Below are 15,199 nucleotides of genomic sequence, written 5' to 3'. Positions count from 1 at the left end.
TGTCGTGGTTGAAGTTGTGGAGGGGAAGCAATGGAAGTGTGGATAATGTCATGTGTTGTTTTTCTCGGGGAGAGATCCCTCAATCCACCCTGGTGAGAGCGTGACCATGTCGCCCCGTGCCAATATTCTAAAAAAAGGGTATGGATTGTCCATCAAAAGGATAAAAAAGAAAGAAAGGGTACGTGCAGACTCCACGTTCCATAATATGCTCATCCTACACGTGCCCGGGCGGAATCCTTTGGTCCTTGCTTCAGCTTCGGGTGGAGATGATGCAAGTCGCACGTCCAGTGTTTTCAGCCTTGCAACTGGCCAAGACTCTAGAGTGGTCTGCGTTTTTTTTTTTTTTTTTTTTTGTTTTGCCAAGAAATCTTCCGTGTTGGCTTCTTTTCTTCTTTTCTTTGTGGCTCTTGAAATGTTATGTAAACCCGTGTGGGCGTGTGGACGTGCATATGCACGCTCGAATCAAGTCCAATAGAAGAATCGAAGCATGGATGCATCCACTGCGCGGCTAAGCGGCTTTGAGGATAGTGTGGCACACGGACCGTCCACCGACGTGGAGGCTTATTTCAATCCTGCGAGTAATCCCGGCGAAGGAATTTTCACGGGAAATGAACAATTCCGACCGGGGATGAGGTCAGGGTGTTTGGCGAGAGACGTTGCTCCACGGCGCCCCATCCCATGCCCCAAGTTTTTTTTTGACGCCCCCGTTCGGCGCCCCCCAGGCCAACGTCCCCAGTTCAGCCCCGGGTCGGGAAGTTGTCCCCACCTGGATCACACTTCGGGAGTGGAAGTTGGTCGGAGTCGGCAGTGGATAACCAAAGCCCCCTACCGAGGATCCACTCGATCGGAAATGATTGGGTTACGGGGACTCCGACGATCGCATCCGAGTCGGGGTTAGGAGAAGAGATTAAGCGAGAAAGAAAATTCTGATTGTACGAAACGTGGTTTGATGAGATGAAGAGTGGGGATGATTTGATGAATCCGAGTCAATGAGAGGAGTGTGTGTGTGTGGGAGAAAGAGAGAAAGGGGCCGGGGAACCTGGGGGAGTACACGTGACCCCCAACGTGGCTTGGGGAAAAGCCTGGAGAGAGAGAAAAGGGTTCAAAAGAGAAGAAAACGGCCCCTTTCCCAGATTTGGGGGCCACGGCAAAAAGGGTAAGTGAGGCGAGATTTATATAATCCTCGGCTCCGGCCCCCCGATTCCTGTCGGGTTAAACGAAACTCAAAAAACTTTGACCCTGAAACCATCCGACTCCACCTTCCCCCGTAATTCCCCGGCCGAGAGTCCATCCCGAGTCACTCACTCACTCTCTCTCTCGATTATTTTATTTTGTTTTGTTTAATTTTCTTTCTCTCACTGAAGTCTAGAACCTGCAATTGATTCACTCCCACACTTTTACCCTTTTATGAATCGGTGGCGTTTCAAGCAACGTCCTTGGCAGCTTGTTTCACCAAGCAACGTCCTTGGCAGCTTGATTCATCCAAGCAACGTCCTTGGCAGCTTGATTCACCAAGCAATTGCTTGGCAATCGAATGCGGCCATATTACGTTGGTGGCGCACGCAACCCGTAAAATCTCAGCCGCTAATCCCCTGGGCCTTTCGGCTCGCGAGACTTGCCGCATGCATCCAGGCTAAATTAATTAGAAAAGATGATTTGGTCTTGGCCAACCGCGAACGAATTTCCCCACTTTTTCTTGGTCCGATTCATGGTTCGCCTTGTTCGCCTTAGGCACATCGAGTCTCGGAGATGTAGAAGTCGTATACTTCCTAGACCCACGGGTATTGAATGATGGAGGTGGCGTCCACAGGGGAAGTAGAGAAAACAGTTAAAAGGGGAAAAGAAAACTTAATAATTAATAAATGAAAACATTAAAAATTTGAAAATTGAAAAAATGAAAATGAAAAAGGAAAAAAATCTTAGCCCACTCAACGCTTGGCCCTCCTCTTGGCCCCTTTTCCTTCGCGCGACTTGCCTCCAACCCGCCCCACGCTGACGACAGTCCAGTGGGCGGGCCCTGAAACTCTGGAGACGTCCACGGGGGAAATCTGAGGAGAAAACGATATATAAGATCTCCCCTTTCCCCCTCCCCCGCTACTTGCTCTTCTTTTACCCTTTGTGTCATATTCTCCTTTTCTTTTCTTTTCTTTTTTTTCCTTCGAGAGGCATAGTCCATTTCCATCAAGATGTGGACCACTACCTCTGGCTTGCGGGGCAAGAAGCTTCATCTCGCCATCACCTTCACCTCGGTGGTTGGCTTCTCCCTGTTCGGTTATGATCAGGGTTTGATGTCTGGTATTATCTCTGGCGACCGGTTCGTCCAGGATTTCCCGCCCCTGAACGACAAGATCGACCCTCCTCCCCCTGGCTACAGCAGCGCCGCGGCTTATAAGGAGCATGTTTCTGTCCTTCAAGGTGCCGTCACGGCCTGCTATGAGTTGGGCTGTTTCTTCGGTGCTATCTTTACCCTCTGTTTCGGTGAGCGTATCGGCCGTACTCCGCTCCTGGTGAGCGGCGGTATTCTGATGGTGATTGGTACTGTTATCTCTACCGCTGCGTTCGGCGACAAATGGGGCCTGGGCCAGTTTGTGATCGGCCGTGTGATTTCCGGTCTCGGTAACGGCATGGACACTGCGACGATCCCTGTGTGGCAGTCTGAGTGTTCTCGTGCCCACAACCGTGGATTCCTGGTTTGCTTCGAGGGTGCTATTATCGCTGTCGGCACCTTTATCGCCTATTGGGTCGATTTCGGCTTCTCTTATACCCCTTTGTCCGTCCAGTGGCGGTTCCCCGTTGCGTTCCAAATCCTCTTCGCTATCTGTGTTACCGGCGGCGCTCTGATGCTCCCCGAGTCCCCCCGTTGGTTTGTGATGCGCGGCCACGACGAGCAAGCGATTGAGGTCCTCGCGGCCCTGAATGATAGCACCGTCGACGGCGAAGATGTCCTTACCGATTACAATCTTATGAAGGCCGACTTGAAGACCCAGGAAGGTTCTAAGGCTAGCTGGAAGACTCTCTTTACTTTCGGCAAGACCCAAGAATTCCAGCGGATGATGATCGGTTGCTCGGGCCAGTTTTTCCAACAATTCACTGGCTGTAATGCCGCTATCTACTATTCGACTCTGTTGTTTAAGAACAACTTGAACATCCACGGCAAGCTGGCCTTGGTTCTGGGCGGTGTCTTCGCTACCGTTTATGCTCTCGCCACGATTCCGTCATTCTTTATGATCGAGAGAGTCGGTCGTCGCAAGCTTTTCCTGATCGGTTTCGCTGGTCAAGGTCTTTCCTTCATTATCACTATGGCTTGCCTGATTCACCCTACCGCTCAGAATGCGAAGGGCGCCGCCGTCGGTATCTTCGTTTATATCTGTTTCTTCGCCTTTACCACTCTGCCTCTGCCTTGGATCTACCCCCCGAGATCAACCCTCTCCGGACTCGTACCATGGCTGCTGCCGCGTCGACCTGCACCAACTGGATTACCAACTTCGCCGTTGTTATGTTCGTTCCGGTGTTCTCCTCTAGCAGTGGTTGGGGTATGTACCTCTTCTTTGCGGCCCTTAACGGTATTGGTGTTCCGTTCGCCTGGTTCTTCTACCCCGAGACTGCCGGTCGTGATCTGGAGGAGGTCGACATTATCTTCGCCAAGGCCCACGTCGAGGGCAAATGGCCCTACCAGGTCGCCAACGAACTGCCCAAGCTCACCGTGGAGCAGATCGCCCAGATGCAGATCGATTTGGGCCTGAACGTCGCTGAGAACCACTCCATTGAGCACGAGAAGGCTGAGATGGCCATGAGCACTGGTGAGAGTGAGGAGAAGACTGCTTCCGATTAATTTGTGGTGTCTTCCCTCACAGGTGAGGTGCACATCTCTTGACAAGATCTCTTCCCCAAGAGTTTGTGCACCGCGGAACACCTTTGGATTTGTAGTTTTATATGTCGACCACAATTTCTTCGCTCTATTCCCCATCATTTCAAATGGCTATTTTGCGCTATAGATATTATTCCCCAGTCAATTTTGAATTAAATTGAATCTGTGTTTCTTTACCACTTGGATAGTACATCATTCACTCGTAAGTCCCTTAGCGACCTGACGAGTGTGATATACCAGACAAGCCGCTGTCAACCGACCTAGCCAGAGTCCTTGAAATCACGCGGCCAACCCCAGCACTCTGCTCTCCGTCGATCCTGGATGATCTTGCTGCAAACCTTGTGTCGTAGCATGCTATCTCCAAGCTCAAACGTGTGTATAGAGGCGACTCCCGTCTCTCCCGAGGTTGGCCGCAAGGTCAGTGAATGCACCCGGCTGATCGGCTTCTGGGCAATGCCCGTAGGTTGTGCTGTCCCTCTACCAGAGAACGGCAACCGGTTCTATTTGAAATGGAGCCCAGATGGTCTTGTGCAGACACGACGAGCAGCCGGAAGCTTCAGCCAATCTTCCACACCGTTGCTGACCTCAACTGTTATCACACCAAAGACCTGTACTTACCACATCCAACGATGCCAAATCCGTGAGAATTCCATGGCCGCTTAGACGATGTCACTGCCTTGAATAACGGTGAGAAATCCAACCCAGTCACCATGGAACTTGATCGACTTGTTCTGATCAGCCGTACAGGACGCGGATCGAATTAGCCCGGCACATGAACATGTCATAAAGACCAAAATCGTGCTCATCTCATGAGAAAAGCCCCTCTCCACGACACCAAAAGGGGAAAAAAAAATGCAACGGAGACTGGTGACAAGCAATTACGAGGATGAACTCAAGCAGTTCCACACTCGCCCGGATGTGGAAGTGATTCCATTTACCCGGCCACCTCCTCCAGACCTCTCTCAACTGTTATGAAGTTGGTTCGAAAGCTCGTGTTCTATCTGTCGAATGTCGGCTCATGTACCGACGACGAGGGACCTTTACAGTGCCGGACTAGACTCATTGCGAACTATTCAACTGGAATCGACTCTCCGCGCAAGAGTTCCACGGTCTCATTCCGCAAATGATCTACAGGCATCCGAGCATTGAAAAGATTTCAACTTTCGGCCATAGTCTTCAAAATGGTTGCTTGATCGCATAGGATACTATGATCTAACTCCCTCATTCAACTAGCAGCGAGCACAGCAACAGACCACGCAGGCAAAGTAAACGTGAACTTCCCATCCTTCGCACTTACTGTGGAGTCTGTCGGGGCAATCGGGGTCTCAGTGTCAGTGTTGGCGGCCTTTGCATCATCGTCGGCCACCACCGTGAGTTTGCCCTGGTTCTTTCCAGAGATGGCGATGCTTATGTCCTGGGTCTTGCTGCCATAGTTGGCCAGCTTCACAAAGTACGCGTCCTTCGCACTCGATGCGACCCAGTATACTGGCCCAAATGATAAGTCACTGGTAACCTTCTTGATCGTGTCACCCCGGTTCACGGAGAACATCTCCTGAACAAAGTAGCTGCTAGTTTCCACAAGGCCGGTAGGGCTCTGGGTGTATCCGATGAGGTTGGGCTGTGTCTAATTAGTCCAGAGATACTTTGAGTATCATCGCCATAGGGAATCTCACCTTCCACTGGGTGGAGTTGGTCAGTTGCAGCAACGGCGCATAGGCCGCCATCTTGACCACGTCGCTGTTGCGCTCCAGTCCGATCATGAACACGGCCTCTGCCACCGAGCCCTGCATAATTGGCCAATCCACGCCATTCTGGGCATACTCGCCGATGAAATATGGGACGGATCGATCCGAATTGTCGAAATAGTTGAACTGTCCCACCAGGCCATCGGGGCTGTTGTAGTCATGGTAGTCCATCCACGCTCCTTTGGGCATGGAACTGGGCAGGCAGGACTTCTCCGACGTACTGGCAATGAGAGTGAGGTCTGGGTATGCCTTGTGAACCGCATCATAAAACGCGGTGAATCGCTCCGAGTACGACTGGCAACCACCTCCCAGGTTATCCTCGTTCCCAATTTCCACCATCTTCAGCGGCCACGGATCATCCCGGCCATAAGAGGCTCGAAGGGCGCCATATTTTGTACTCTTATCCCCGAGAACATACTGCAACCAGTGAGAAAAAGACCTCGAAGTGGGTTTCAGTTGCCATACCTCCAACTCGTTCAACACATCGTCCACGTACGGCTTGAGGGCATCGCCGGTGATTGGAGTATTGCCTCCAGACTGCAAAGCAAACCCAGCCCAAACATCCAGCACTGGCTCCAAGCCCATATCTTCGCACCAGTAGAAATATTCATCGAGGCCTGATTGCAGTTAGTACCCACCGCAGTACCCGGCTGTTCGTCTCTTACCCAATCCGTCGGTATTAGGGTAGGTCCAAGTTCCTAGTGAGAAGTTAGACGATGGACCGTCAGATTCCACATTGTATCATGCTTACCCTGTCGTCCTGGTCGATCCTCCACCGGCCCAATAGTTTCATTCCACTTCCACCGCGATCCGCCATCGTCACCCTCCCTATTCAACATTAAGCATCCTTGTCCCGATGAAATTCCGCCAGGAAGTTGAACTCACAGGTTATTACCTCCTGGAAACCTCAAGAAAGATCCCTTGACGGACTCCAGGGCGTTGGCCAGCTTCGGCTGAAGACCATTTTGCCTACCAGAGCCATGAGATTAGTCCAATGAATAACCCATTGGAGCATTGACTGGGAACAAACCGGTCTTTGTAAGTTCGAGGAAACAGTTGGACCAAACCAAAATAAAGTGAGGAGCCGGCGACCGACTTGCCGTCCACAGTCAGCTCATAATAAACATTTCCGTCGGGTGCCTTGGTGGTTTCAAAGGACGCGTCGACGACAGTGAACTTGTTCCCGTTCGAGGAAACCGAGATTGATTTCGAAGCATACTCGGTGCCAGTGCCATTTCCAACCAGTCGCGCAGTGATATCGCCGTCCAACTTCCCCTTGATCCAGAAAGAGGTGTGGAAGTTGCTGCCATCCACGGGGATTCCCCAATATCCTGCGTTGGTCACCCCAACGCGGCCAGTGGCCTCCTTGGGAACATCCACGCGCAAGGTGTGTGTAATAGCAGAGGTCAAGGGATTGTCGGAATCCACTGCAATTTTAGAATTGCCAACACTACCCCAGGCCGTCAAATCTGGCTTGGAACCCTGCAGGCCATTGTTGCGAAGTAGCTGGGCATAGATCCCTCCATCGCCGGAATGGTTGATGTCCTGCGCAATACTCAGTGAATAGTCATCTCACAGGCAGAAACACCTTCCACACACCTCAAACATAAATCCATAGAGAAGAGGGCTGGAGGAATTACCGCCTTCTGTCGAGACCTCGAGAGAAACTCCTTTGGCACTGCCGAACAAGCCACAAAGGAGTGACAGAGTTGCGAGACCAGACGTTAAATCGAGAGCTCGAGTAGCCACCATTTTCAGTTATGGGAAGAGAGATTCCAGACAGCGATACTTTGGATCATTCGTGGATATTGACCCTCTTCTTATACCTCTGAAGTGTCATATTTAACCGAGAGTTCTCTAAATCGCAGCCGAGCTGGGTTCGCGTCTGCAGGATTGTTCACGTCCTACTGCTTGGAATCCACGGGAGTACCTTCCCTACACTACAGTGTAAGAACGACCTATTCAACCGAATAGTGGAGTCACTTTGAACTTGGCCAATATCGGAACGGGGCCATAGCTACGGATCACTTGGCAGAGCGGACATGAACCCCGCAAAGAAACTGGACATGAGGAACTGATCACCGCGCTAGCAATAGAAAAAGATGCCAGTGGGTTGCTGTTGCATGATATCTCGTCTTTGACTAAAAAACCTCCGGTGAAACCTCGGGAGTACCGTCTTGCACCACTGTCCTTAGATAACTCGATTCCTCCTAGCAATCAGACTTAGCTATTGCGATATTTTGGGTGAGAAATTCGGTACATTTTGCCCGAGAAAAGTAGCAAGACCATACATACAATACTTAAGATAAGTTCAAGTGAACTTCGTCATATGAACCCCAGTTGCAGGGATTATTTGGCCTCGTGCTTCCATACCATCGCCGGAGGTTGCAGGGAGGGCTGCAGATACCATCTTCTTTGCGATAAAGCCGTGCAGATCGATGACCCGCCCAATTTTGGGAGCTGCGAGTCAGGCAAAACCCCGGCGGAACCGCTCCTCTCGTCTCCACCGCAATGATTTCATCTGGGGATTCTCCACTGTGGTCGAATTGAGTAAGGTATTGACGATCGCTCATGCAAGAAATCATGAGACATTCGCGTTTGGAATGGACCGAGTTGATGACTTTGAATTATCCGAGAGCAAAAGCCCAACTAACCACTTCTCTTGGCCCCTTTCAGGGTGGTCACCTTTTGGCTACGATTTACACATCGACACAATGTCGTCTGGCACATGAGGCTTCAGCCAATCCACCACTCTTGAAAGTGGAACCCAATCCAAGGTCCCATGGGCAGTCCGCAATGCGTGCCCACTGTATAGCACGCGGACATGGTATTGAGCATTCGAGGTTTTCCTACATAATCAGCGTCTCGTCTCACCCAAAGAAAGGCACAACCATCGAGGCCGGGGGACAGTCGAATACATACCACAGTTCAAAAGCGATATTGGACCCCATCCCAGGCCATCGCAGTTGCTGAATATCCAGAGCCCCAAGCACAGGCCCCAGATCACCGTCATGAATAAAATTGTGAGTATACACACGGCTAAGAGTGCCCTGAGCAACTGCCCCCAGTCGCTTTACGATCTCACGCAAGAAGAGTCCCTCTGTCAGTTGAATGTATTGTGAAGCATGCTGGTTCCGATGCCACCAGTAGTTCCATTCCCAATCACCCGCCCGGAAAACCTCATGGGCATCATCCGCAGTGGCGCAGGCAGAAGAGTTGGATAGGCTACACGGGAGCCGGTATCCATTACATAGCCTTGCCTGGAAATTGTCTGCAAAGTGATCAAAGCTGGACATCCAGTCCGTGGTGTTCGCCTTAAACAGAGTCGCGAGTCGATGGCGCAGGGGCTGCGTGGCCTCGAGATGCCGTTTCCACTCCTCGGTGGACTGTATGTTTGAGAGAAGTTTGTCGCGAGCCGCACACGAGAATCCTTGGTTGACCGTATCCACGGAGGCTGCCTGCTGATGCAATGGCAGTGGACCAGTATGATCGGGCCAGATGCCTCGGAGAACGGCGCCAGCCGAGTCCTGTGTTAGAGCCGAGCTACTGGACCTGAACCAGACCTTTGGAGACTTCGGTGAAGACGGTAACAAACCCATCTTTTCTCCATATACTGCCCAAAGGTCGCGGCCGTGCTGATGCCCGTCTAACACCCCACCGAGGGTGAGCTGGGGGTATTGGCAAGAACCATTGACGTATCCTGTGACAAAAGGATTGGTGTTGTCTGTATATGTTTGTGCATATACCGGGAGAGATGCCCGCGACTGATCACCATCAGCAGGCCCGGAATAAAGATACGGAAAGACATTGTCACACTCGTATGGTTGGTCCTGCTCCCATTATTAACAAGCATAACAAGAAAGAGAAAAACCTTCGGGGATTCAAACACACCTCACCCCCTGGCAGGATATTGTACGGGGTGCGACGCTGATGTCGTTGCATATACTCGACATACACCAGCTGCGCCTGGACCGAGTGGTTTTGCACGGGTGTCGGGGCGGAGTAGCTCTTCGGACTGGGATGGGGCATTGTGCAGTAGTCATAATCCCCCGAGTGGTCTTTGGTAGGCTTTTCTGCAGGCGCATTATACACGCCGCCAAACGTGCCCTGTTTATTGTCGGTGATATACGACAGCGAGTGCAGAGGCGGATAGAAGGAGCCACCCGGAGTGATGGTCGGCACAGGAGAGCTGGCCAGGGACAGCGCCATGGAAAACATCTTGCTTGGGTCCACAAGGGATGCCCAGAGAATTGAGAAATTCATGACCCGGGGGGCGCTCATTATGTGCGTGGTTATATACAAATTGCCGCCCCGGGAAGTGCAGGGGGCCAGCGTCAGGCAGTAAGGCTCTAAGGCAGAAAGGCTTCGAGGCCTCGAGGCAGCAAGCCTATCACGTGCTATGAAGAAAGCTCTGATTGGCGGATGCTCCTCTACCATTAAAGACACGTGCAGATGGCCGCTACAGCGCGTCTTCCTCAAGTGGCCATGTACATGCTCACTTGGCTTTCTAAATCAACTTCCTAAGGCTGCATCATACCGCTTAGTGCCATCTTTTATTTTCCTTGTCAACACCCCTCCGAGGCTGGGTCTGACCGACACCAGAATGATGACGACATGTGTTCACACACATCGTATTTCTGACTCAACAAATTTGGGGAATAGATATTCGGGTTTCTCCAATGTCGAATTCCAACTCAAGCTTAAATTTCTCTAAACCTGGCAGTTATTCAATCATGCGAGTTGCTATCGCCGGTGGATCAAGTCCCACACTAGGGGCCTCTATTGTCTGCGCCCTGCTTGCCACCCATGGACGCTATGTCCCCATAGTTTTGTCCCGCGAGATTGACGGGCGCTCCTCGAATGAACTGGGTCCAGCGTACGAAAATGTGGAAACTCGTCACGTGGATTACCATTCCCATGAATCTCTCGTGGCCGCTCTGCGTGATGTGGATGTGGTCCTCAGTGTCTTACTTGTCCCGGGTCCGGAGTGGGTGACCACACAGGTGAACTTGCTTCGTGCTGCTGAGGTGGCTGGGTGTCGCCGTTTTGCACCGTCGGAGTTTGCCCTTACCTCGTGGGCGCAGACAAGGGTCGACATACTTGAAGCAAAGAACGAAGTCTGGAGAGCTGTTCAGGCGTCGGTTGACAAAGGCCACATTGATGCCGCCCGCTTTCCATGTGGCATGTTCATGAACTATCTGGGGATAGGATGTCCCGATGAATCAAAGCGTGCGGAGGCCTTGGCTGGCTTCCAAGAGGGCCCGTTTCTCATCCATCTTGACGATCATGATTCGCCCTGGGTCGAGGTGCCTGTTAGATCTGATGGGACGTTCCCAGAGCTTACTATGACCGACATCCGGGATGTGGGCCAATTTATAGTGGCTGCACTAGATCTTGAAGAGCCATGGGCGGGTCGGGACCTGGGAATGGCCGGAGATACTCTCAGCTTCGAGACCTTGATCGCCCTCTGCCAGCGACACGTGGAAAGGACGATTGACATCCGGCGCTTGACTGAGCAAGAACTGCAGGCGAGGTTAACAAGCATGCCGTCTCACGAATTCATTGCCCGCATGGAGTGTCAGCTATCCCTTGCCTGCGCACAGGATGGATCTGTGGTCTCGCCTACATTGAACCAGCTGTGCCCCGTGCAGCCGACTACCGTAGAGCAATATTTAGAGCTTTTTTGGGGGAGTGGTCCAGGGAAATCGTGAGAGAATAACCCAGGCTAACACTGATCTATGGTGGCAAGATGAAGCCTTTGCGAGTTTCGATTCTTTTAGTTGTTGTTATTGTTGCTATTGACAGGAAATAATCCAGACTGCCTAGTTCCTATGTTCAATAGACATCAGGACTCTCCTGGGGTCAAATGGAATATATCTCATGTTAACCCTTTGATTATTTTTTAAATTCTATTCTCTTTTTTAGAGGAAATCTTCGCAACGAGAACGGTAAGAGTTTCATGTGTAAAACAGGCTCAATCTCCACGAGGTGATCTGAGACCCAAGATAGGGGCAACTTGTATACATTCATGAATAGATCCCAAGAAGCTGACGAATGTAGCCATTTCGCGACTCGGTGTTAATGTCATACACTTCCAATCAACAATCCAAATTGACGAGTCCATGAAAAAGTCGAGACGGGAGACTCCCGAGACGAATGAATGCGGCAACCCGTGTCTTTGTTCGGGCTTAATATTGTTCTTGCTCCCGTCGCATTGTTCTCCCCTCGCCACATCCCCCAAGTCCTCTCCGTTCGGCCATTCTCGAATGGAGATTCTGGAGCTCCGTTGCCTTTATGGTTCATATTGTCTTTCGGTTCCATTATGATATTGCTGGGCATTCACTGGGCTTTCTTTCTTCCAAGGGCTCAAAATCCCCCCCTGCCCGGCATGCTCTTATACAGATCTCTGCAACCGTGGCGCTTGCATGGTACATTGCATTTGACTCGATTTTCAACACAAGAAACAGCCAGACTGAAGCAATGGATTCGAAATTCAGCGTGTACACTCAAAATGTCACCTTCCTTGACCGGAGTGGAAGGATCGTGAATGCATCCATGACCGATGTGGACATGTTCATCCAGTACAATACTAGGGCTTGTATCAACTATGGATCCCAACTGGGCGCGTCGATCGCGCTGCTGGTGATTCTCCTGCTCTTGACGCACTCCGACAAGCGAAGCTCGGCAGTTTTTGTCCTCAATGCCCTGGCCTTGTTCTTCAACATTGCGCGATTGCTCTTCCGGGTCATCCATTTCGCCACAGCCTTTGAGAAGTTCTACCCGTACTTCGCCTATGACTACGCTGATGTCCCGACCAGCGCATACGCTATCTCCGTTCTTGCCGTGATCTTCGAAACCATGCTGGTTATCTGTGTCCAGGTCTCGCTCGTGCTCCAGGTCCAAGTCGTGTGTTCGACCCTGCGCCGTCGGTACCGCCGAGCCCTCCTGTGTTTGTCTATCGTGGTGGCCCTGGTGCCGATCGGATTCCGCACAGGATGGATGGTGGAGAACTCGATGCACATCATCTCGCTGGACAACATGGAGGAGATCTGGTGGCTGGAGAGCTCGATCAACATCGTCATCACCATCAGCATCTGCTTCTTCTGCGTCGTGTTCCTCGCTAAGCTAGGCTATGCCATCCGCCAGCGCCACCGGCTCGGGCTGCGCGAGTTCGGCCCGATGAAGGTCATCTTCGTCATGGGATGCCAGACTCTCATTGCCCCGGCCATTCTGTCCATCCTGCAGTACCTCATCGTCGTGCCGGAGTTGATGTCCAATGTTCTGACGCTGGTGGTGATTTCTCTCCCTCTCTCATCAATCTGGGCTGGTGCCGCCCTCGAGTCCTCGCGTCGCACCACCACACCCATCCATCAGCGCCGCAACTTGTGGCGTAACCTTGCTGGCGGTGTCAGCAACGGCACAGCACCTGCTAAGCCCGTGGGCTCGGACATGTCAGCAAGCACCGCGGCCCAGACCCTGTGCTACTCCGAGCAGTCTGCCAACAAGAACTCGGAGCCAGACCCCCACCATGGAATCTCTATCGAGCATGACATCTCCATCCAAACTCTTCGTCGGAACCAATCACCTGTGTGAACAGGCAAATGGCTGGATTGTTGCAGCTGTAGTCAGCTTGTGCAGACGGAAGAATGGACGGGGAGTTGAAACGGCGGATCTGTGGCATGAACAGTGGTTATCGGTCTTATTACTTTCTTCGGGTCTGCCCATGGCCTGCATTTAATTTGTCTTTCTCTGATAACCCTCAATGTGTACTTGAGGGCATAGCAATCCTTCGGTGAAACCGCAGTGACATGCCTAATACAATCTCCTTTGTGATTTTTAAATGGTCCCAGGATTTGAGAATTCTGCCCAGGAATGGCGATGAATTAATTATAAATGTGGCTTAAAGACACCCGCTTTGAGCCAAGTGTAGATGAGATGTCTATTGTAACTGGACGCTGCCTGTATATGGAGATTGGACTGCCATGTAGCAGCAAGGGAAATGGTTCTATGATCTCAGCACAAGTATCCTGTCCCCCGTCTACAGCCACCGCACTACACGTCGCACCGGTCATACACCTTCACCCCAAACTTCCACACTTGATCCACCACTAGCTCCGAGCTCGATAGCCCCGGTACTGCTTCCTCACTCAATACCACAAAGTCAGCATCTGCACCGGCTTGAAAGGTTCCTTTAACATGCTCAAGACCCAGAACCGCAGCCGGGGTGGAGGTCACCGCGCGCATAGCCGTGGGGATGGACGCGCCGGTCCAGCGACGGAAGTTATTGACGCATTCGAGGAGAGTCACACAACTAAGTCCAGATCAGCCTTTAAGAGATGGCAGAGGAGAATCACACAAAAGAATAGAGCTAACCTTCCCGCAATAGTGTCGGTGCCCTCCAACTTGACTGACACTCCCTGCTTCGTGAGCTGGCGGCTACCCCAATCAACCGTGCCGTCCTCGCCTCCCAGGGGGAGCAGGGCATCGGTGACCAAGACCAACCCATCTGGATGCGCCTGGTACGCCAATCTGAGACTGGCCGGATGGACGTGGCTACCGTCCGCGATAATCCCAAAATAGGGGCGACGTTTGACACCTCCATCTTCAGTTCCCTGGCCCAGGATTCTCATCTCAGGACCGGCATCTGTATCGGTCAGCACGCCCAGCGGACCTGGCTCGCGGTGGTGATGCGAGTTCATCTGGTTATATAAATGGGTAACCATCGTTGCGCCCGCATCAACACCCGCCCGAGCCTGCTGGTAGTCGGCGGCCATGTGGCCGATACTCATCACAATTCCTTCGTCACTGAGTTGACGGATGGTATCAAGGGCACCGGGTCGCTCGGGCGCAAGGGTGATCATACGAACGTGAGACGGGATGGACCCAGCGTCTCGTTCTTTGCTCTCTGCATCGACGAGATTACTAGATCCATACGTCTGAAAGACACGGTCTGGTTCGCTTGTTGATCCCGAGGCGTGTATCGCGGCGGGGAGGTGCACACCCATGCGGTTGTGAGCGAAGAAAGGACCTTCGCAGTGCGCGCCCAGAGATTCGGTGCCTTCCGAAGGACGTCGAGAACGCGATGGACCCAGGTAGGGCAGGTTCTGCGGGGAATAGTCACTACCAGCGACGGCTTTACTCTCTTCTTTCTCTCGATTCATAGCGAATGATATAGGCATGGCCTGCATACCTGATGGTACCTCTCGGGCAGCTGGCTGATCATTGTCGGCAAGAAGCTCGTCGTGCCAGTCGTGATCAGCTTCTGACAGACTTCCCGGAAGCGATCAGCATAGAACACTCCTTGTTCAGCGCACCGGGCGACATCTTCGGAAAAGTCGAAGCCGTAGGCTCCATTGATCTGTAAGTCCAGAAAGCCCGGGGCGACGATCCGGTTCTGGCAGTCGACGGTGGACGCAGGAGCGTGCTGGGGGTGAGAGACGAAGATGCCCTTGATAGAATCGAACCACAGGGACTGGGCGATGAGTTGGTCGCCGTCGACGAGGCGGGTGTTGGTGAGCTGAACGACATGGGCCATGGTGGATGCAGAGGTGTTTACTAATGGACGTGGAAGCCCCGCGACGAAGTC

The 15,199-nt window shown here is 52.1% G+C and overlaps 6 protein-coding genes across 6 annotated transcripts; 3 read left to right on the top strand and 3 right to left on the bottom strand.

Moving 5' to 3' along the window:
• Positions 1 to 2,186: 2,186 nt before the first annotated feature.
• NUU61_003422 (sugar porter family MFS transporter) lies at positions 2,187 to 3,832 on the top strand (the record flags this gene model as incomplete). Its single annotated transcript, XM_056654004.1, has 2 exons — positions 2,187 to 3,279; positions 3,330 to 3,832. The coding sequence occupies 2 exons, from the start codon at positions 2,187 to 2,189 to the stop codon at positions 3,830 to 3,832; spliced, it is 1,596 nt and encodes a 531-aa protein (XP_056515071.1).
• Positions 3,833 to 5,093: 1,261 nt separating this feature from the next.
• NUU61_003421 (uncharacterized protein) lies at positions 5,094 to 7,365 on the bottom strand (the record flags this gene model as incomplete). The annotated part of the gene is made up of 8 exons (XM_056654003.1): positions 5,094 to 5,486; positions 5,542 to 6,030; positions 6,079 to 6,230; positions 6,279 to 6,311; positions 6,365 to 6,441; positions 6,499 to 6,582; positions 6,644 to 7,158; positions 7,213 to 7,365. 8 exons carry the CDS (start codon positions 7,363 to 7,365, stop codon positions 5,094 to 5,096), a joined length of 1,896 nt encoding a protein of 631 aa, XP_056515070.1.
• A 940-nt stretch (positions 7,366 to 8,305) lies between these two features.
• NUU61_003420 (histidine phosphatase family protein) lies at positions 8,306 to 9,894 on the bottom strand (the record flags this gene model as incomplete). The annotated part of the gene is made up of 3 exons (XM_056654002.1): positions 8,306 to 8,462; positions 8,536 to 9,443; positions 9,505 to 9,894. The coding sequence occupies 3 exons, from the start codon at positions 9,892 to 9,894 to the stop codon at positions 8,306 to 8,308; spliced, it is 1,455 nt and encodes a 484-aa protein (XP_056515069.1).
• Positions 9,895 to 10,346: 452 nt separating this feature from the next.
• NUU61_003419 (uncharacterized protein) lies at positions 10,347 to 11,324 on the top strand (the record flags this gene model as incomplete). The annotated part of the gene is made up of 1 exon (XM_056654001.1): positions 10,347 to 11,324. One exon carries the CDS (start codon positions 10,347 to 10,349, stop codon positions 11,322 to 11,324), a length of 978 nt encoding a protein of 325 aa, XP_056515068.1.
• Positions 11,325 to 12,093: 769 nt separating this feature from the next.
• Positions 12,094 to 13,206, top strand: preB (alpha-factor pheromone receptor STE2; the record flags this gene model as incomplete). The annotated part of the gene is made up of 1 exon (XM_056654000.1): positions 12,094 to 13,206. One exon carries the CDS (start codon positions 12,094 to 12,096, stop codon positions 13,204 to 13,206), a length of 1,113 nt encoding a protein of 370 aa, XP_056515067.1.
• A 459-nt stretch (positions 13,207 to 13,665) lies between these two features.
• Positions 13,666 to 15,148, bottom strand: NUU61_003417 (carbohydrate esterase family 9 protein; the record flags this gene model as incomplete). Its single annotated transcript, XM_056653999.1, has 3 exons — positions 13,666 to 13,924; positions 13,987 to 14,883; positions 14,928 to 15,148. 3 exons carry the CDS (start codon positions 15,146 to 15,148, stop codon positions 13,666 to 13,668), a joined length of 1,377 nt encoding a protein of 458 aa, XP_056515066.1.
• Between the last annotated feature and the right edge of the window lie 51 nt (positions 15,149 to 15,199).

Source organism: Penicillium alfredii (genome assembly GCF_028826965.1).
Source record: "Penicillium alfredii strain IBT 34128 chromosome Unknown utg000004l_segment0_segment0, whole genome shotgun sequence".
Classification (NCBI taxonomy): Eukaryota; Fungi; Ascomycota; class Eurotiomycetes; order Eurotiales; family Aspergillaceae; genus Penicillium; species Penicillium alfredii.
This window is presented reverse-complemented; position numbering and strand designations above follow the sequence as displayed.